This window comes from Fundulus heteroclitus, chromosome 4 (genome assembly GCF_011125445.2).
Source record: "Fundulus heteroclitus isolate FHET01 chromosome 4, MU-UCD_Fhet_4.1, whole genome shotgun sequence".
NCBI lineage: Eukaryota > Metazoa > Chordata > Actinopteri > Cyprinodontiformes > Fundulidae > Fundulus > Fundulus heteroclitus.
Window position 1 is genome coordinate 34,233,721 of NC_046364.1, and position 21,754 is coordinate 34,255,474.

Sequence of the window (21,754 nt, forward strand, 5' to 3'; positions counted from 1 at the left end):
AAACTGAATTTAGCTGTTTGCACACAGGAGTACCTTATTTTTCCAACGTTCACGTGTTCAGGAATACAGCTTTATGATTTAAAGATGGGAAACTTATAGATTCATCGCGCACACGGTGGCGTGTCTTTCTTATGACAGCTTGAGTTTTTGCAGAGCGCTGTAGGCAAGTTGGAAAGTTGGGTGGAAGGAAAAAAAATGTGGTAGAGAAGGTCCACAAGTGGCAGCGCTGACGGCATCATTGAGAGGATTTTGAAGCGAAGCCTCTTCAATGGTTTGGGGGGATATCCCTAAGGCCCCGATAGCAACTGGAGTCCCACGTTTTACGAACACCGCAGACGAAGGCATGCAGGAAACGGGCCACAACTGTCACATTCCTTGCATTAAGTCACTCCTAAACCACATGCGAGATCAGAAGATTCTTACCTGGGCTAAGAAAAAGTACCAGAGTGCTGCTTTTTGGTGGTCCAAAGTTGTCTTCTCAGATAAGTTGACAGATAAAAATGTGCATTTCGCTCAGGAATCACGGGGCCAGAAACTGGAGGAAGAGTGGAGAGGCCAAGAACCCGGGTTGCTTGGTTCACGGTCAGCGGTGATTTGGTGACTCGTTTTATCGGGTGGCGTTGGTTCACTCAGCTTTACCGAGCCTGCCAGGACATTTTAGAGCCCCTCATGGTGCTTCCATTGCGATTTCATTCTCCAGCAGCACTTTTCACCAGTCAACAATGACAAAAGTACACATACCCGCTTGAAAAACCACAACATCACTGTGCTTTATGGGCAAATGATCTACCCGGCCCTAAACCTTACAACTTATCTGTTGGGTTTTGTCAAGAGGAAGATGAGAGACGTTGGACTTAACAATGCAGTGGAGCTGAAGACATTTTTAAAACAACCTGGGGGCTTCCTTAACACCTCAGCAGACCCACATCCTACAAGTCCCTCCATGTCACACAGCAGGCAGTTTTCCGGGTAAAATGAGCCAAAACTAAGCATCGGGTGCAGAAACTATGCCATAATTATAATAATTAACTGATTGGACAATGTAAAATTAATCTCAGTTTCACTGAAATTAACTTGGCAATATGCATTTTTTTTAGATGCACTTGTAATTGTATGCACCCTAACACGGTGTTATAGTAGCAGGCGCTGAATGACGGATTTTTTGCAGCAATTTTCAGAGTATCTGCTCATAGAAAATAAATAAATAAATAAAAACAGAGAAGTCGCTGTTGATTTCTCCCTGCTGAGTGCAGTGCATCTCTGCTGCAGAAGGAGTCGGACCAGGTGAGGCGTGCTTTGTGGCGTATTCCAGTCTGCAAAGGATGAATGCAGACGTCCTCTTCTTCTCTCTAAAACTATTCTCTCCAGAGCCGGGCAGCCCCTTGCTGAGTTGGTCGCAATCATTGTTTCTCTGCAGCATTAACCACATTCCAGAGAGGCGCAGCGCATCCCGTCTCCCTCCCCGCATTCCTTTCAGGCGAACGAGTCCCCCGCGTAAAACCGCCTTTAAATGCAATTTCCCTCGCTCTCACCGCGCGCAGGCCGGTGTAAAAAGCACTTTTGTGGTCCGTGGGATTATCCAAGCCGGTCTAGTTTCCACCAAAGCGGCCGTGGGGGGAATCTAGAGGAAAAACCAACAAGGAGAAATTCCTCCGCGCAGCGCGCCATTGACTGTAAAGACCTTTCAACTTAACAAAAACTGAAGTTGACAAACGCAACGGAGTCGGCTGAAACTGCGCGAAAGAGTTTGCCGTTCGGCGCGGGGAGGGAAAGCAGAAGACGGCGATGCGGCTTGCGGTGCGGGTTTGCGCCTCGGCCGCCGGTTTTGCGTGAAGGATCGACGGCTGCGCGGCGGCGTTTTGTTTTGATTTCCATGTGAAACACAATCGGAGCTCCGCGGAGCGCAGCGCACTCGCAACTTGCTTCTCGCCTCTGGTGCGCAACATGGAGCCTTACGAGGAGGACCTGGGACTCCGGGCCACTGCACTGATGGAGGACCTTTCCCTGTACGAAGCCTACAAAGACGGGGTGTACAACGCGAGGAGGGACTTGGTGATAAACCCAGATCTGGACTTCTCCGCTCCGGCGGTGGCGGGGCTGAAAACCAAGCCGATGAATGGCACCTCTGTGCTCCACCAGCAGCATCACACTTTGGAGAATTTCACGCCGGGGACCAAAGTGTACAACGCGGCTCCCGTGCGTCCCGTGAACTGCAGCCGGACGGTTCCCGTGGATTTCTGCGCCCCTCAGAGAGACGCCGCGTACAGCGAGGAGGGCTGCTGCACCAAATCCGAGGTGGCTCTGCCGTGCTACCCCGGCACGTCCGAGAGGCACCGGAGGTACTCCCTGGAGGTGCAGGGCCACAGGTACAGCACCGGCTCCACCTTTGACGGGGTGCCTCTCAACAAAGCGGTGCCTCTGCCCGGCAACAGGTGCAACAGCGTCTGCATAACCGGCAGCCACGACGCCAGGTACGGCGCCGCCAGCCCCCGCTCCAGCCTGGCGTCCTCGCTGTCCTCTCAGGAGCAAAGCAAGCACGCCAGCCCGCGGTCGAGCCTCAGCAGCCCGCGCACCAGCCTGGTGGTGCCGGGCCAGGACAGGTACACCAGCCCCAGGTCCAGCTTGGTCCACTGTGAGGGCAACAGCATCCTCAGCCCGCGATCCAGCTATGCAAGCACGGCCAGCGACACCAGCAAGCACTCCAGCCCCAGGACCAGCCTGAACAGCTGCGACTGCTGCAGCAAGCCCAGCAGCAACCGCACCAGCGGCATCAGCATGGGCTACGACCAGAGGCACGCCAGCCCCAGGTCCAGCACGGCCAGCCAGTACTCCTTCACCACCAGCCCGAGGTCCAGCTACTCCGACTCGCGGTACGGGCCCGTGGTCAACCACGACCTGGAGGGCGCCATCCTGCACGGCGCGCCGCTGGCGAGCCCCCGCTCCAGCATCTGCAGCCAGGACGGGAGCGCAAGAGCCGGGGTGGCGGCGAACTGCGTGGTCAGCCCGCGGTCCAGCATCTCCAGCCACAGCTCCAGGAGCTCCCGCAGCTCCCGGGGCTCTATGAGCACATACCCGGACCTGCAGCTGCCTTCCCCCAGGTCCTCCATGCTGGGCGGCGGGTTGCCCGAGGACGCCTTGCTGCAGGAGTTCGGAGAGCCGAACGGGGCTCCGGCTCGCGTCCCGCTGCAGACGGTGGCCGAGCCCCAGCCCCAGGCGGCCCAGGCGGGAGGCACCGCGGAGATGAGCGCCGGCTCGCCGTCGTCGTTCTGCTACGGCGTGTCCACGAAGGCGGCCTCGGCGGGTCAGAGGTATAAGCTGCCTTACCAGGTGACCCCCAGCAGGGAGAGTGGGCCGAGCCAGGCGGAGAAACGCCTGGAGGCGCTCACCTTGGAGCTGGAGAAGGAGCTGGAGATACACATGAAGAAGGAATACTTTGGTAGGTTTGTTGACTTTTTGAGAAACAACTCACTTATTGGTCAGGCTCTGTAATTATTATCTCTATGATTGGAGATGCGCCATTAATTGGCCATTTTCCCCACCCTGATAGGTATTTTCTTGATGATTGGCAGGTCAAATACTGAACAATCAGATTCTCGTTAATCAAATGCAAATGACTGACTGCCACTGTTTTTGGTTCATAAATGCATCTGCCACTATACTCTGATGCACTTGTTTGAAGTTGAGAGAAATCAGATAAAGGTTAGAGACAGACACGCTTTGATTCATAAAGGGGAAACGCTTTAATCTCTTTCAGATAACAAGGAGTGCACCTTTTTTTCCCTCCTTCCTCTTTTGTGTGTTATATTCCTTAAAAATCAAAGTGCTGTCGGCAGATCAGACCTCAAAAGAAAACCAGAAAGTCGGTGTCGACCAGGAAAAACGGCCTGACCGGTCCATCTCTAATCATGCCTTTTTGATTCGGTTTGGTCTGTCTGCGATTTGAGAAAATCTGAAATCCCTTTTTCAGCAGAAATGTTTTTTTGTTTGTTTGTTTGTTTGTTTTTCTCTATTTTGATGTGCATGAGGTGTGAGCATGGAGCTCAAATTGGTCATCAGACTGAGATACACTGCAAAAAGAGAACTAAAAGTAGGTAAAATCCTCTTGAAATTAGTGCATTTTTCATTGATTTGAGCTGGTAAATCAGACTATTTGCCAATAGAATAAGATTGTTGCACTTAAAAAATTAAGAACAATTCATCTCCATCATCTTATTTCAAGTGCAGGATGTCTAATTATCTTATTTTAGGGGTAGAAATTCTCATTCCATTGGCAAGTAGTCTTATTTAGCTGCTCAAATCAAGGAAAAATATTCAAATTTTAAGAACATTTTACATACTTTTAGTTCCCATTTTGCAGTGTGCAGGCATGCTGTTTTGCTAAAGTCGCTTTAGGGATGAGAAATCTGATCAGAGGTGCCGAGCTCCGGTCCTGAGAACCAACAGGTTGGCTGGGAAGCTCATTCTGAATCATGCTCTTTCCACTGAACACAACGCCACCGTCGCTCACTTGAAACGTCACGCACGTGGTTGTGTTTTTTTTTACGGGAGCTCCACCAGTCAGTTTAAAACAGCGTATCTCCGTGCCTGCCGGGGCCTTATTTATAGGCTCGCCATCTCTCTCTCCGAGGTCTGTTTGCAGCGAGCTGACGCTACATCACCGTCAACAGGTCACCCTCCGGCTGATAAGAGACGCCTTTTTCCGGGGCAGCACTAATGTCCTGGCAGAGCTAACATTTGCAGAGCACGGCACGGCGCTGAATGGACCCCTCTGTTCTGCCGGAGCACACACCCTTCTGTCATTTTGGAGCAGTGTGGTCGGGGGTTTGTAGAAAATCAAGTGCACTTTGGGAGTTACTGAAGGGGAGTGAAGGCAAGGCAAACTCAAAACAATCCCCTTGGCGCCAATCTGAGGGACATTTTTTGGACTAAAAGCATTTGCTGTCAAAAAACAAACAACTCTTTCTTTTTTTTTAAGCATTTTTTTTTTTTTTTGCCATGCAGCGTGCAGCTGTGAGACTTTGTCTTTCAAATATGTTAGGATTGCCGGAGAAAGTTCCCGTCTGGAGTTTGCGGAGACGGGCGGCAGCGGGGGAAAAAAAGGCCCGTTGCACTTGCTCGGAGTGAGCCGAGACAGCTGTGGATTTGTTTCAGAGGAGCAGGTGAAAGCAGGAAGATGGAAGACAGGAGGGGAGGGCCGGGGAGGAGGAAGAGCCGAGGAGATAATGGAGGTGGTAATAGATAGAGATGGATAGAGAAAGAGCGAGGGAGGGAGGGAGGCTGAAGAATGCAGTCAGACGCTCCTCGGGTTTGAGCCCCAAAAGAGACAGGCTCTGTTTCTGTAGCGACATTGTAGAAATTGATCGCCGTGGGCTTCTTTCAGGGGGGCCCCGGCGCTTCCAGCCAGCGTCCCGCTCTCGCTCTGCCTGCTCCGTGCCGCCGGCTGGCCCCTGTGTGGCCTCTGTTTGTTGTGGTGGCAGAGGAGCTGTGAATCAACAGCTGGGCCCGATGGAAGCTTGCAAATGAAGCAGCGGAGTGAGGCCCGCCCCCAACCCCTCCGCTCTCCCGCAGCCCCCCCATACCCGACCCCCCCCCCTCCACCACCACCCCATCGTTACTCCCCCGCAAAAGCCCTTCATTAACCAGCCAGTGGGGAGTCGGGCAGCACCAGACACTTGGCACACGATCTTGGCTGGCGGGCCAGACATAGTTAGTGGGGGTCAAGTCTGATCACCTGCCCAGAATTATAATGGCAGTAGTCATGCACATGCCTGACACACACACACACATGCTGACTTGCGAACAACAGCACACGATGTTTAGCTTCATTTTTCTTTTCTTTTTTAGCTGCACTGAAGCGGCAGACGCATACTGCAACTGGGATCGATGTATGGATTTTTGTCACGTCTCGCTGCAAGTTTAAATACCTCAGTATCAGGAGAATCGTTCTTTTTTTTTTTACATTTACTTGAAACAGAAACGTGAGCTTTCCACGCGTAGCAACGTTGAGCTACGTCAGTTCTGCCGATCAGTCTGGTTAGTTCTTAGATCCGTGATGAAGGCTGAATCCTTTCGCCTTGTCATCCCGTCGCTCTTCATTAGAAACGCACAAGGAGGCAGGAGGAGACGTCAGTGTTTGTCTGAGCGTTTGAATTTATCTAAAATCAAAGAGAAGTTCACAAAAATTCACAGTTCAACTAAAAAGCGCTAGAAAAATGAACGGGATCTAAACCGCCCAGAATCACGAGTTACATTTATTGTAGTCAGACTAATATCTGACCACTAATGGTTAACTAAACAACACAAGAAAACACCCATCACACACAAAGTAATGCCATGAATTACCCGGACCTGGTGAGGTTTTCCTAAAGGGAACAGTTTTACCATCTAGCTCTGAGGTCCAGTGCCTACTTTAACCTCACAGGGGGACAGAAAAAGGGAGAATGAATCCAAAGTGTCGGAACCACTTGATCAACCAGCTTTTGCGACAAGAACCGCCACAAAGGGTGAAAAAGGTGCCATACCATGATGCCAAATGGACTCTTCTGTCACCTTTCTCACACACCCGGCCCCACCCTCCTATCTCTTGGCTCAGAAAACAGACTCGATCACTGGATCAATTTTTTATTTCTGTTTTGGCTTTGGATGTCTAGGTTCCCTACTTTCAGTCATTCCGAACAGATGTACTAATTGAAAGCTCTCCTGGATGAGTTCATTGAGCACAACGAAGTCTGTCTAAGACATGTAATCATTCCTTGGATTAAAAGACAGGTCTGCATTCCTGCGTGAGAAGGTGAGGCTTTGTGCGCCTTTGGGACACGTTTGTTAGGCTTTGCTTATCATCTGTTTGTGCTACAAACTTCCTTTGACTTTGAAGGGATCGCAGTACAGTTTCAAGGAGTAATTGCTGTAAAAAAAAAAAAAAAGTTTATGGCTACATCCCTCCCAGACCTCCTCTCCTCTCGTCACAGACGACTCCGTTTGAGTTATAAACTGCAGTCAAAGTGAAAGAATCACCGTTTATCTTTCAGCTGTTAAAAATCGCAGCTTTTGATCGCCTCGCTCAGCCGGCAGGAGTTACTGCTCAACGTCTCCTGACGTAGTGGCCTGTCACGACGCTGGAGCTGCTCACCAACAACAACAACAACACCGAAGCTCATCCAGGATGAATGAAAAAAATGCTGAAGTACAAACGGTCACGGTCTCATAGTCAAATTTGAGTTTATTTAGGATTTTTCTTAAAACCAGTAATGGTCTAAATTATGCATCCATGCTCTCTTAGATGAAAGGTTAAGCCTTTAGGTGTTAGGGTGCACTGCATCCGTCGTTTTTAAGCCTTTTGGAGCCGGATGACCGAGAACTGGCACAAGGTCTGCAGCCACTTTCTTTCACTTCCGGTCTACCGCAGAATCCATCCAGTTGTTGACGGAACCGGAACCACAGCTTTGCAAGTTTTACCTTCCCGTTCTAGCTCGTCTTCCAACCTAATTCTACCTTCAGAGAAGAAGGCAATAATGATCCAAGGGTCGCGCCCATGACTCTCAGACATCGTGAACATAACGTCGTGTGATATAAGGCAATCATCTGTAGATGTTTTATTTTGTTTGGCAGCCAAAGTAGATAAAAACTGACTCTGCAGGAGCTCTAGGTGTTCTAAGTTTGGTCTATAGGAAGCCAAAATTAAACAGCACGGCTGTTAAAGTTTGATAAAGCCTTCTTACAACTAGAGCTGAACAATTAATCGCATTTTCAATATAATCGCGATTTAAAAAAACGCAATTTCCAAATCGCAGAGTCTGCAATTTGTGGCTATGTAACAATTAGTAAATTAGACACGTCCATTAGGTGTTGGTAAAATGTTTAAAGTGGGTTTGCCTCCACATGGAAGGGAAGACAGTTGTAGCAGTGAGATAATCTAACTGTATTACTTTTTTTTAGAGTTTATATAATCATACATAGCATTAAGTACAGGTCAATCAGTTTAATACATAGACTTGCTTGTTGGTTGCACTTTATGTTCAACAAGGATTGATGTCCAAATCAACTAAAAGCTGTTCTCTTGAATAATATTCTGATTAAAAGAAACAATAAAAGTTCTTGTTTTGAATTGTCCTTGTTTACAAACATCTTTATTTAGAGGCCATTTTTGTTGCTTGTGGTTAACGCGGAGAAAAGTCAAAATTGCAATTTTGGTTGAAATATATTGTAGGCAGAACGCAATCATTTCTGCTCTGAGTTTAGATGCTGTGGGTCTTTTAGCACCTAATCTGCACAGCGAGGAAACAAAATGATTTGTTGTTTGTATATGTTTAAAAAGACATAATAAATTAAACTGGAAAAAAAAAATCACATTAAATTGCAAAATTAAGAACAAAAATCGCAATTAGATTATTTTCCAAAATCGTTCAGCCCTACTTACAACTCACAGCACGTAAACCGCCTTTGGTGATGGTAGCAAGACAAAGACGTCTGTCTTTATGAAACTCTCATGGCTCTAATGATTAGACTCTAATCATATATGCCAATAATATCGCACAACCCTCAGCTATGCCATTATTACCACCAGTTAGTCGCAAACATTTTCCTCTGTTTGAACCAAATAGATGGGAATCTGGCACCGAGAAAGCTTCCTCGCAGGCATAACAAGCCGATGCCGAGCGGAGCGCTTTCTGCCAAACTGCCGTCTAAAACGCAGACGTTAACGACTCACGGGGCCACGGACGTACGTCTAAGCGCTAAGCGGCTGGCGTTTTATTTTTAACCACACGGAGTGCACGCTGCGTCCTGCCCTTGCCAAGTGGACGTGTTCTGACACGGGCACACGAGAGCTCCTGCATCCTGTTTTGGAATGAGCAACAAAGGGCGCTTGGGAGATTTCCCCCCCGCTGTCCTGTAAAAACCATAACCACATCCTCACTTCAGAGACACCCCGGGATTTATTGCGTGTGGGGCAGTAAATCACATTTACTGTTGCTGTTTACAAGTTGACGCGTGAAAAATTCAAAAGTCTTGCTAACACATGGCGCGGGGTTGGTTGGGTAACGGCAGCGGAGCTTGGGCTAGATAGGATAAAGATGTGGAGGGTGGTTTGATGGAGCTGTATAAATAAATCATCGTTTTTCTGTTTAGCTGTTACAGCCAAAGAGTCATGGTGGGAGATCGTTTTCCACGGATTAATCATGCAGGGACCTTTCCACATGAAACCGTACAAAGGAAAAAAAGAATAACAGGAACCATCATCCTAACGCTCTTCCTTGCAAAAGTATTCATGCCCTTTGAACTTTTTGAACATTTCGGCACACTGCGACCACAATCAAAGCAGCGTTATGACTGAAGATGTGGAAGAAAAACGGCGTATGGTTTTTCAACCTCATAAGTCAATGCTTTGTGGAGCCACAGTTTCACTCAAAGTCTTTTGGGTTGTGTTGTGTTTGTCATTAGAGGCTAAAGTTGCTGCTCGGTCTTCTGTGTAAATAAGGTCAAGCTCAGTCGTATTGGATGGAAGCGGTCTGTGAACATGATGAACGCTACAGACTTTCAATCGTATTCTCTTTGGGACATTTACAAGAAAAAATATTTCTGTTTACCTTTTCTGGACGTTGCGCTCAAGATGTCTTTATTGAGAGCAAAAGTGCAACTGAAGTCAAATTCGCTGCTGTAACAAAGCAACTAGGTGATTCAATCTGATTCAGATTTAGGTCTGGACTTTGACTAGGACATTATAACCAAAGCATATCTTTCCTCTGAACCATTTCGTTGTAGTTCTGGCTCTATGTTTAAGGTCTTTAGTCCCGCTGGAAGATGAACCCCTTCTCCACTCTCAACTCTTTTGTCGCCTCCAACAGGTTTTCTCCCAGTATAGCCCTTTATTTCGGGCGTTAAAGCCTCTCTTTCTATCAACTCTGACCTGCTTCACTGTACTTGCGGAAGTAAAACATGATTCTGCCTCTACCGTGTTTTGGGAATGGTGTTTTCAGGGGAGAGAAAAAAGTTCCCCTGCCACTCTTAGAGTTTTGCACTTTAGCCCCCCCCCCCCCCCCCCCTCCAAAAAAAAATTCACTTTATTATTGTTTTCGTTCAAATAAGGCGTTATTTCTGTCACTACTGTAAAGGTCAAATTTGTGGAGTCAACAGCTAATCTTTTTTATTAATTTTTACTTCCCCTGATTAATGCTTTCCTTTATTGAGCTGTCGTTTTTGGTGGATGGCCATGTCTTGGGAGGTTTACGGCTGCGCCATACCCATTTCCTTTTAAAATTATGGATTGAGCAGAGCTCTGTAAGATGTTTAAACTTGGGAGTTTCATTATGTGTTTTTTTTATTATTATTAATGTTCTAAAATAAACCCCTAAGGCCTTCTCAGAACAACCTATTTATACTGAGATTAAATTACACTCAGGTTGGAATCTATTGATAAATTAGATTATTTGTGAAGTAAGCTGGTTACACAGGATTTTATTTAGGGGCATCAGATCAAAAGAGGATAAATATAAATGGTCCATCCCCCCGTTTCACAGACTTATTAGTAAAAATAGTTAATAACCATGGATAATTTTCATCCACCAAAAATTATGGGTTTATTTTGTTCAGGTGTATCACAGAAACCTCTAAAATATGTATGGGGACATAAAGCTCAATGCCTGAAGCACAGTGAGTTTATTTTAAGGTCAGTATTGACTCCCTCATGATGTAATCCAGATAGTTATTGATTTTTCTCATTTACATTTTGGCCTGTGAGCGTCCGGACACCAGCCAGTGACGAGGCACGTGAAATCAGGGAAATTGATCCAGATTTCTTCCTTCCACTACCTTTTCTGTCCTATAGAAAAAAGCTTTTATTTACCAGCAGCTCAAAATCACTGTATTGGGAGTCATATCTGAATCAGACCACTGGTGCACTTTTTTTCAAAAGCTATAAAGAAATACAATTTTTATGTATCAGCCTAAAGTTTGAAAATGCACAGCAACACTGTTGCTTTGGCAGGCGAGGTGCATTCGAGATAAACAGTTAATCGTCATGTTCGCAAACGACTAGAAAGAAGCACAGATATGATAAAAGTGGCTGTCAACTATCCAATACTCTATTTCTAATCCCAAACAAACAAATGACCAAACATTGTTTGGTATTTTGAGCCTCGTAGCGGTTCTTCGGGGGTTTGCGTTGCTGTTAGTACTGTCAGGACAATAACCCAAACCGGATCCCCAGGATACCTTCAGAATAGAACATTTTATCCACCATTCTTTTGTCATTTGTCTTTTCTGCAGAACAGGTTGTTGATATCTCCCATGTTGAAGCTCAGTTATGCCAGACAAAGCAAACAGCCCTGCGCTTTAGTCGTACGTGCTGGTTTGTGACCAGCACAAAAAACAACGTTCGACCTCCCTGAATATTAACGTCAGGAATCTGCTGCACAAATTTGAATTTATTGTGGATTTTCTTTAAACCAATAATGGTCTAAATTATTATATTCCTTGCTAAAATTTATAAATACACTCTCACTATATGCTACATATTTCTTATCAGGTTGCACTTCAGCCACATGCTTTTTGTAGCCATCAACAGCCTTCAGGCATGACTGTGGCTGGATATTTGGCCACAGAATTGGTAGTTGTACTAAATTGGCCCGCAGCATGACGTTACCCCCCCACCACAACTGGGCTTGACAGTTGATACAATGTTGTTAGATGTCGTTGTTTTTCTGCAAACATACGGCGTCATTGTGGCCAGATAGCTCAATCTTTATCTCACTGGACCATAAAAACGTTACTCCAAAAGGCATTTGGCTTATCAGCAGGAGCAGCTGCAAATTTCCGTCATGCTTGATTGTGTCAATTTTGGAGTTTGTGCTTCTTTCCTCTTCGGCACCCTCTCGGTCCATGTTGATGTAAAATGTGAGCATTTTCCACTGTGTGACCGGAGTTGAGCTTTGGTGGTGTCGGGGTTGTTTTTCTAGGGTGACTGGGTCAGAAGTTTGGCCACAGCTGGATTTTCCTTCAGAAAAAACATACATTTAACAATGATTTTTTTTAAGATCTCACCTCAGGCATAGTGATGATACAAATAAAATCAGGGTCCATAGTAGGAAACCATCAAGTTCCGAGGATTTTTCCCATGTCTGATAAGAAGAGAGGTCAGAAATCCAGACCGGGTGCTGCCAGGAACTTATGGATGTTTACAAAAACTCTGCATCAATGACATCCATATGAATGATGAGTGTTTCTAACCTTCTGGTCGTTACTGTTCATATTTTGATGTCATCCAATCTTTTGGTAATTGGTATTTAAAAGGTTTGTGTTTGGCACCTGTACACTGCAAAAACGGAACTAAAAATAAGTAATATTTTCTTACAATGAGCGTATCTGTTCTTGATTTGAGCAGGTAAATAAGATGATCTGCCAATGGAATAATATTTTTGCACTTAAAATAGGAACAACTCATCTCCATCATCTTATTTCAAGTGCAGTTTGTCTAATTATCTTATTTTAGGGGTCAAAATACTCATTCCATTGGCAGATAATCTTATTTACCTGCTCAAATCTAGGACAAAAACACAAATTCTAAGAACATTTTACTTATTTTTAGATCCGTGTTTGCAGTGCAATGGACAGGAGGAAAGAGCGTTAACTTAGCCAGCGTCAGCTTTATTTAAGTAGAATTGGTTACCAGGGTCAGTTATTACATTCAGTCAAACTAGATGTTAACTCTTTAGCATCTACAGGGCAGCACAATAGCAAAAGCAGTAAGGCTCCACTTGTGAAAGTTAATCTGTTGGGCTCTCTTTTAAAAAAGTAATTCTTAGTGCTATACTGCCAGACAGGACACATTCAAAATCACTATCTTTTTAGCTCTTGTATCGTCAAAACATCAACTTTTTAGGTGCACTGTACACATATGATACAACGTCTCTGAAGCATTGCACACAAACAGAGTGCTGCATTGGGTTTTCTTCCACAATAGTTCCCATATCTCTGTTGTCAGGTCGTCGAATTAATAAAAAAAAAATAGAATGAAGGTTTGTTTTGTAACTTAATATCGACGCAAGTTTCACTGGAACTGTCCTGTAAAAAACAAGCAAATTCCACAAAATCGCCGCTGACACTTCGCTAATGTAACTGTTTTATGAAAAGTGTGTGTTTCAAAAGATTAGCGAATGTATTTATTTCCCTACGTGAGGGAACGGGTGTCGGTGTGCTGATCCCCTGTTGGGATCTTGTGCTCTGGTTGTGTCCTGTGGGCACCCTGACCCAAGACTCACCCCATCACGGCTCTGACCCTGCACTCGCTGAGGAATGTGACCTCGGCGAAGGTTGTCTTGTGTTGGAGAGATTTTAGATCGTTAGGCTTCTGCTGCTGCTGTCTATCAAACCGTGTGAGACGCTTCTTTCTTGTTTCCTAACTAGAGATGACAGCAGATTGTGGAGCTGGTTACTGCTCAGGGGAGGGTGGACGTTTTTTTTGTCTGTGGGATCATCAGAGCATCGCCCAGTGTCTGGCGAAAATGGGAACCGCTCGTCTGCATAGACATCTGTGTAATAGATGTAGGTGTATCTAAAAAAAATCGGAATATTATTGAAACATTTATTTATTTATTTCATTCAGTTTAACTGAATGAAACAGGATATAGAGTCCTTGCACACTGGGTGATGCATTTCGTGGGTTTATCTTAGTTAGTTTGATGATTGTGACTTAAAGGTAGTAAAAAATTTAGTTGATTGGGAAATGCAAAAAAACAGCAACTGTTCAATCCTTTCTCTCAATAGATTAAGTAAGACGCTTCTGAGGATGTCTTAAGTTCAGGTGTGACTTCACACAAGCAGGGTTTCCCCCAGAAAATGGGGTAATCCTGGCGGTAGGTGCAAGTTTGGAGGGGGTGGGGGAAGGGGAGCACCCCCCACGCCCCCAGATGCAGCTCGAAGGAGGGGTGCATTGTGAACGTAGTGCGTGTTGAGCTAATAACTGCTAGCACGTTAGTTTATTTACATTGGGAGGTTTTCTCCCAGACGGGAACTTTAATGTCAATCTCATTTGCTTCACAACTTTTGGAAGGCCGCGGTTACGTACATCTTTCTACCTCACGTTTTCCTTCCACTCAACTTTCCATTAATATGCTTTGGGAGTAGCTAGCTTCTTTACCAATGACTTTTAGCAGCTTGCCCTCTTTGTTGGGTCAGCAGTCTTCCAGACCATTGTGAGGGCCACAGCATATCATTGCTCTGTTACAAATGATTATGTAATATAATGTTCTAAGAAACTGAATTCTGGGTTTTAACTAGCTGTAAGACATAATTATCAACTGCAAAACAAACACTAGAAACTTATCACTCAGCCTGTTATGGATTTATATCCAAGTTTCCTTTTTTAAATTTAATCACAAAAATAAATCAACTTAACAATGATATGCTAAGCTATGGAGGTGCACCTGTATGCATACTGGTGTTCTTTTAAATTGAGAGGGTTTTGAGTTAGTACGGTAAACTAAGTGCATTTGAAGGAAAAGTTTTCTGTTTGCTGTAATAAGCTGAATATTTATTCGTTTTAAAGTCTTTGTAAAATTCAAGGTAAAAAAAAAACGACTCTGGCTAATCAGATTGACATTTCCTTGTCACAAGGAAAAGTACAGGAACTTCGTCTTCCAGCCTTCCCGTCGTGGAATGCGTCTCACATCCACAGCGTTTCCTCTCAAGGCTTTTTATATAATCTTCAGCTTTCGTCAAGTCGCCTGCCTTTTAACGGTATGATGTAATGCGTTGAAAACGACAAAAAGGGAGCCTTCTACTGCTGAAGTCCCAATTTCCTCATGAAACATTGCCTCTGATTTAACATTCACACTTGTGATTTGTGCTCTCCTATTCCTGCAGGGCTGTGCATCTGAAACAATTTGTTAAAAAAAATGTTTTAATGACAAACCTTTGAAATTCCTGCCGCTGTTTGCCTTCAAAGCCGCTCGGAAACATCAGAGAGCCGAGCGATGATCGTGCCGATTGTACAATAGTAGAAATAAAGCCCTATTAGAATGACAGCTAACAAGAAAAAGAGTCTGGGATGACATTGTTGAAAATCCAGAAATTCTTCATTGTGTCTGCATCTTCGCCGGGTTTTGCTGTCTTACTCATCGCCAGCTCAGCCTCTTTATTCTCCGTTTTTTCTGAATATATTCAGTAGCAACCAATAACCGAGCCATTGTCTCTGACAGGTATATGCGTCAAATGCGGGAAAGGTGTGTACGGGGCCAGCCAGGCATGCCAGGCCATGGGGAACCTCTATCACACCAACTGCTTCACCTGCTGCTCATGTGGTGAGTAAAAAGAGTCCTACCCATGAAAATAATCCCATTTATTCACATTTCAACACCAAACCCGGATGTAGTTCATTAGAACTTTAGATGACGAACCAGCACAAAGTTTTGTATAACTGTGAAGTGAAAGAAAAAAGGGTCCATGGTTAGATTTTTTTGTTTGTTTTTTGTTTTGTTACAAATTAAAGCCTGAAAAGAGTGATGTGCTTTTCAATGCATCCTATACTTCTACTCTCACACCCCTAAATAAAATCCATTGCAACCTTGGGGCCGTGGAAATCACCTAGTTTGTGAAACCATTGTTTAGTTTAATGTCAGCATGAACCCAGCTGTGCTGTGAGGGTCTTAGGGCTTTGTTAGGAAACATCAGAGCATAAAGTACCTCATTAAGGCCAAGGAGCGCCCCTGTGAGGTCAGCGATACACGTCGTGGAGATGTTTCAAGCGGGGGTTCGGGTTAAATACGTCAGAGTGTGCCACAAGATGTTTTGTTTGCAGTTTGCCACTAGCAGTGTAGGAAAGACGGCAGACATGTGGAAGAAGATGCTTTGCTTATGTGAGGTCAAAATTATTATCATTTTTGGCCCGACATTGGCTAACACTGCACATCATTTTAAATTTTCCTATATGAAACGTGGTAGTGGCAGCATCATGCCGTGGCGATGCTTTTCTTCAGAAGGGATAGGGAAGGGGGTTAAAGTTGATGTGAAGAAGACTTGAGCAGGTTCTTCTCAAGGGGCAACCCTTGAGGAGAACCTGCTGGACGCACCTGGGTAGAGGTTCTCTCTCCTGCAGGACAGCCACCATAAACATTGATCCAGACCCACAATTGACTGGTTTAGAGCCAATCATATTCGTGTTTTAGACCTTAGTGTTGTGGTTCACAGACGCCAGATCCTGTCTGACTGAGCTAGAGCTATTTTTCAAAGGAGAATAGGCGAGACTTTGGGACCGTCTGTGCAAATCTGGTAGATACCTCAAAATAAAAGTGGTTCTGCAAGGTCTTTTAGGAACCAAAAATAACCTTATTTGAACCAAAACTGTGAACTGGAGATTGATATTTAGCTCATTTAAATCAGGTTTTCACAAAAACAAGTGATTCTAATGGCAAATGGTGATGAAATAATGAAAACATAGAATCTACAGCCAAATAGTCTGCCTTGACTTGTAGAAAAAGAGGTAGCTGACTTTGCATTCAGCTCTGCTTCAGGAACCTGCTGTCGTCAGTGTTAAACGCTTTAAGAAATCCAGGGAAGCCTGTTGCTGCATCCATACATGCAACCTAAAGTTAAAGATGAACCATCAGGCTGTTCATAAGTGCAAAGTTACAAATTCAGCAAACCAAGTGCGATTTTAAGTTTCAAGTTCAAGGTAAAGTCTTGGTAGAGTTTAAGCAGCAGTAAAGTTTACATTTGTGACGGTAGAACATGCCTCTCTAAATACCCGACAGTAGTTACTAATAGCATTTAAAGGTTATCATGGTGTCACCCTAAGGTGCCTCTCTCTGCAGTGTGTGTACTATCTATAATATTATAGATATATATATATATATATATATATATATATATATATATATCCATCCATCCATCCATCCATTTTCCAAACCGCTTATCCCTCATGGGGTCGCGGGGGTTGCTGGTGCCTATCTCCAGCTGTCAAATGGGCGAGAGGCGGGGTACACCCTGGACAGGTCGCCAGTCTGTCGCAGGGCAACACAGGAGAGGGGACAAACACCATTCACACATCACACTCACACCTAAGGACAATTTGGAGAAGCCAATCAACCTAACAGTCATGTTTTTGGACTGTGGGAGGAAGCCGGAGTACCCGGAGAGAACCCACGCATGCACAGGGAGAACATGCAAACTCCATGCAGAAAGACCCAGGGGTGTTATATATATATATAATATATATATATATATATATACTTTTTTTTACATTTTTTTTTTATTTCTTACCATCCGCCTCACTATTCGTGGTGGTAAATTAAACTAGGTTCCGCGTCCAGACTTATCTGTCAAGATTCAAGATTTCTTTATTAGCCTTCCTTGGGGATAGGGCTTGGCAATATGTGAAGATTTTTAAAATATCGGGATTTAAAAAAATAAAGAGATATAAGATGTTATGATTATACTTTTATGTATTCCAGTAGGTTATTTTTAAGCCGTTTCCCAACGACTGTTTGTTAAAAAAATGTGCCTGTGAGACTTTTGGGATAAAGGCTTGAGTCAGAGATGCTTTTTAATAATTACTTTATGAAAAGAAAAAACGTATCCAGATAAATATTGTATGTTCAGTCTAAAAAATATTGCAATATTATTTTTGATCCATATCGCTCAGCCCTGCTTGGGAGCAATTATTTCTGGAGATTCACACACATTCTAATGTGTCACGGACGTTTTTATTCAAAAATGTTCAACAGACCCGCCCTCCGGGGCCTTCTGTATTCTAGCTCATCTGTCTTTCTTAATTCAATAATGGGTTTGATAGACAGGGATAAAATTTTTTTTTAATATATTGGTTGTGTTTGCAGAGTAGAACCCTGTACCGTCTTCCTGATTTCAATAAAATGTACTCAGAGTTCAAAACGTGGTGTATGGCGTCCAGCATCATGTTATCTGCTTGCCTTGAGGCAACCGGAGGGGCCCTGCGGGTCGTCACCAGATTGTTGATCCGAGATTTGATTTTGACTGTCAGATCTGTCACTATTCCAGCTGTTATAAACGTTATATTTATTGCTCCAACTGTATATATGGGCAACATTAGGAAGAGGTTGTTTGTCTTGATTTTTTCATCGTGAAGAGAGCCCTGTGTCGCATGATGTTTACACTCTAGTGGAAAAAAGTGAGTAAATATGGACTAATTAAAGGTTTCTAGTCACGCAGATAGGTGACATGAGTAAAGTTTAATTGTAAAAAGGCTTTAATTAAAGCTGTTTAGCAGAAATTATGGGTCCCAATGCAATGTAGACTGAAAGAAATACCACTTTGTTTCCCAAATGCGAGATTTTCTTTTCTTAGCTGAATAAATGTTCTCAAATTAAAGGCTGTTTTTTTGTTTTTATATATTTTTCTGTATAAGATTATGCTACTGCAGAAACTGATTCTACCAGAAATCTGTGCATCTCTGAAGGCACCTAAAAGGATAAAACGTGTCAATAAGTTTTGATTCTAAGCCATCTCGCCAGAACCCTAAATCATATTTTGCGCTCCCCCACTTGCCCGCACTCCATCACCAACTCAAGGTTGGGGGTGTGGGGGGGGGGGGGGGGGGGGGGGGGGGGGGGGGGGGGGGGGGGGGGGGGTGGGGGCGCTTATGAAATGCAAAGCTCCACAAAGCAGAAGTGTTAAGTAACCGAGCTTCTATATATATCCCAGAAATGAGGAAGTTGGCCATATACAGCATGGAAACATCACTCCCTTCCACATTTTGTTTTTGCTGTTTTGCTTTAAATAAAACATAATGTTGCTTGTTGCGTTGCTGCTTTGTTAATAAATCATAAGTTGGTTGTACAGTCCAAACTATTTCAAGAAATGTTCCTTCATAATGCGGCAATGGAAAAAACAGTTTTATGTTTTTCTTTTGCCCCACAAAGTACAGTAAAGTTTTGTGTTTTTCGTGTCCTTCTTTTTCTGAACGCCGCCTGTCACCCGACCTCTGGGACCGCCTCTCTTGTTTCCCCTGGAAACAAGAGGAAGATGGCTAGAAAGGATCCATCTTATGTGCGGCATACTGATCCTTCACCTCGACCCCCTGGGCTCTGGAAGAACTGCCTATGATTTACCATGTAACCAAGCCACATAGTTTCCGATTTATTGTGTCGGATGAAAGGGGGGCCAGATGCCAAGGTATAGTTTGCTGAGCTTGCGAGGTGTTCTGTGGAAAAACAAGCCTCGGGTCTGGTTGGAAGCCGTTTTAATCGTCCTTATGATGCTTTTAGAGTTTGCTTAGAGGTCATCTTTCAGCGTCTGAACAAAGAAATCTTCACATCTGGTCTTTGAACCGGATCTAGACCGAAAGGGCTTCAGTTACGTATCTGGATTTAGATGGAAAGCTCACATCCGAGAGATTTATCAGAGGAGTCATTTCCACAATTCATTAGAAGGTCGTTCTCTGAGATTGAAGTTGCTTCGCAGGCGAGCCCACCTCTCCAGATAGTTTATTGGTAGCGTAAACTATAGTATCTATCGGCTGACCTCTTGTAAATGGGAATGTTTTCTTTTCAATGCAGTGGTTTGCAGGCCTCTGAGAAGTTTAGTTTCAAAGTGCCTGCTCTTGTCATAACACACTCAAGTAATTTATCAGGAGCTGCGTTCTCATGTCTTCAGTTAGATTCTTGGTTTCTTTTCGGGTTGTGTTTTTTTTTTTTGTGTGTGTTTCGTTTTTTTTGTTGTTTTTTTTCGTGGAGAGTCTGGAACGCCACAGTGAGGCCGGCTTTGCTGAGACATTGCTCGCTGGTAGCCTTGGGCTTTGTTTAAACCATGCATAATTGAGCCCTCCTCTTGGCTTACTCCCATGGTTGCACCCTTTTTTCATGAGATGGCCAAGAATGCAACCCTCACACCACCACTTCAGCCAGCCAGCCATCCCTGGAGGACCTCAATCACACACAACACACACACACACACAACACACCACACACACACACACACACACACACACACCACACACACACACACACAACACACACAGTCACAAAGTGTACCGGACCCCGCTTATCAGAGAGGGCAGGCCTGCTATGGACTCACTTTAAATGGCACACGCAGGCCAAAATGATCGTGTGCTTGCGGTGCCACACGTGCAAAGGAGGAAGTGGTTTGGGTCTGTTGAACACTGATTCTTTTTTTTTTTTTTTTTTTTTTTTTTTTGACTTTCAGACCTTGCGGTAAATATGTTTGCCTGGTCATGTTGCCTCTGCTGGACTGCGTGCGCACACTTTTTCCTGTGGTCTCGTGGGATGGTTTGCCTTTTTATGAGGCGGGGTTGTGTAAACAGTTATGTGTAGTCGGCACCTTACCTGCCTCCTGCTGCAGTCAAAGCGATTCGGTTCAGAAAATCTAAAATTCTTTTGGGGGAGAAAAAAAAAAATCAAGCTACAGAGCCAGGCAAATTTTACCCCTGGGGAAAAAAAAACAAAAAAACTAACAAAACATGGCTGCCCACCTTAACTGACAGAACTAACAAGGAGAGCATTAATCAGCTACACTGCAAAAAGGGAACCAAAAGTAAGTAAAAGTTTAATGAAATTAGTGTATTTTTCCTTGATTTAAGCAGGTAAATAAGCCTATTTGCCAATGGGATAAGATTTTTTGCACTAAAAATAGGAACAATTAATCTACATTATCTTATTTAACTATCTTATTTTAGGGGTAAATATACTAATTCCATTGGCAAATAGAGTTATTTAACTGCTCAAATCAAGGTAAAATACACTAATTTCAAGAAAATCTTACTTACTTTCAGTTCTCTTTTGCAGTGTAGATTAGAGGATCTCTGTAACTTTTAGAAAGATAGGCAACTTAGAGGGTTCTCGCCGGGGCGTTTTAGTGTAACAGATTGTCAGAATTATGCTGTAATCAGGCCGTTACGCTGACTTTCAATCAGTGTAATGGCTCTTTGGCTGACATCTGGGCTCCCTTTCCACAGGGTTTCCCCCACTGACCCATTCACATCAGCCCAAATTGTAGCACTTCTTCCGGCAGCGGAGCACGGACTCTCATGCTAACATGTGTAGAACAGCCAGAAGAAAACATGAGACCGTCTTTATAGCCACAAAAAATATTCCCAGGAAGACGGACAATAAAAACGAGACGCTGTACGGTGCCACATGCAAAGTTGACGGTACGAAAAAGGTGTCTAATAGCAACATCAAAAGATCTGTAAAGCTCCTTCATCTGCATCAATGAAGTTGTAAACCTCCTGGACCACATAACCTAATGCTGACTGTTGTTAGCTTGACGGACAGCCCAGTGACGGGGGGTTGCTGTCTTTCTGAGCTCCCCCTTTGAGCCGCATCACGCAACGCTGCCCTGCGCGGTTGATCAAGTAAATGCTGAAGCGACAAAACAACAAACCAGTTGACGGCGACAAGAAATCCGTGATAAGTCCTGTTTGCCGTTTGTGGAGATATTGCGGAAGAAGGTTGCGTCATCAGAGTAGCATGGTGGTGGCAGCAACATACTGTGGGGAAGCTTTTTTTCCTGCGAGGACAGAGTTAATGGTGGATGGAGCGAGAGGCAATTTAAGAAAAAGGTTGCAAAAGAAATAGGACATGGGCGGAGGTTCACTTTCCAGCAGGACGGCCACACGTTGCTCATTTGCTGCACAGCTTTCGTATTGCACCTCCTCATTGTGTTTTTTGCCAAGGAATTCCACGTCCACACAAAACCACTTGTTAACTTGAATGAATTATTTTAGTCAGCGAGCAGAACAGCAAATCTAAACAGAAAATAAAACTTGTTT

The 21,754-nt window shown here is 44.3% G+C and overlaps 2 protein-coding genes across 4 annotated transcripts in view; one reads left to right on the forward strand and one right to left on the reverse strand.

Annotated features, from left to right (window-relative positions):
- The window catches only part of LOC118562987, a 137,333-nt gene that overhangs the window by 89,062 nt on the left and 26,517 nt on the right, over window positions 1–21,754 (reverse strand). The window lies entirely within an intron of this gene.
- On the forward strand, window positions 59–15,324 carry LOC118562983 (Wilms tumor protein 1-interacting protein homolog). The gene is made up of 2 exons (XM_036136434.1): window positions 59–3,436; window positions 15,192–15,324. The coding sequence occupies exons 1-2, from the start codon at window positions 1,945–1,947 to the stop codon at window positions 15,299–15,301; spliced, it is 1,602 nt and encodes a 533-aa protein (XP_035992327.1). The 5' UTR covers window positions 59–1,944; the 3' UTR covers window positions 15,302–15,324.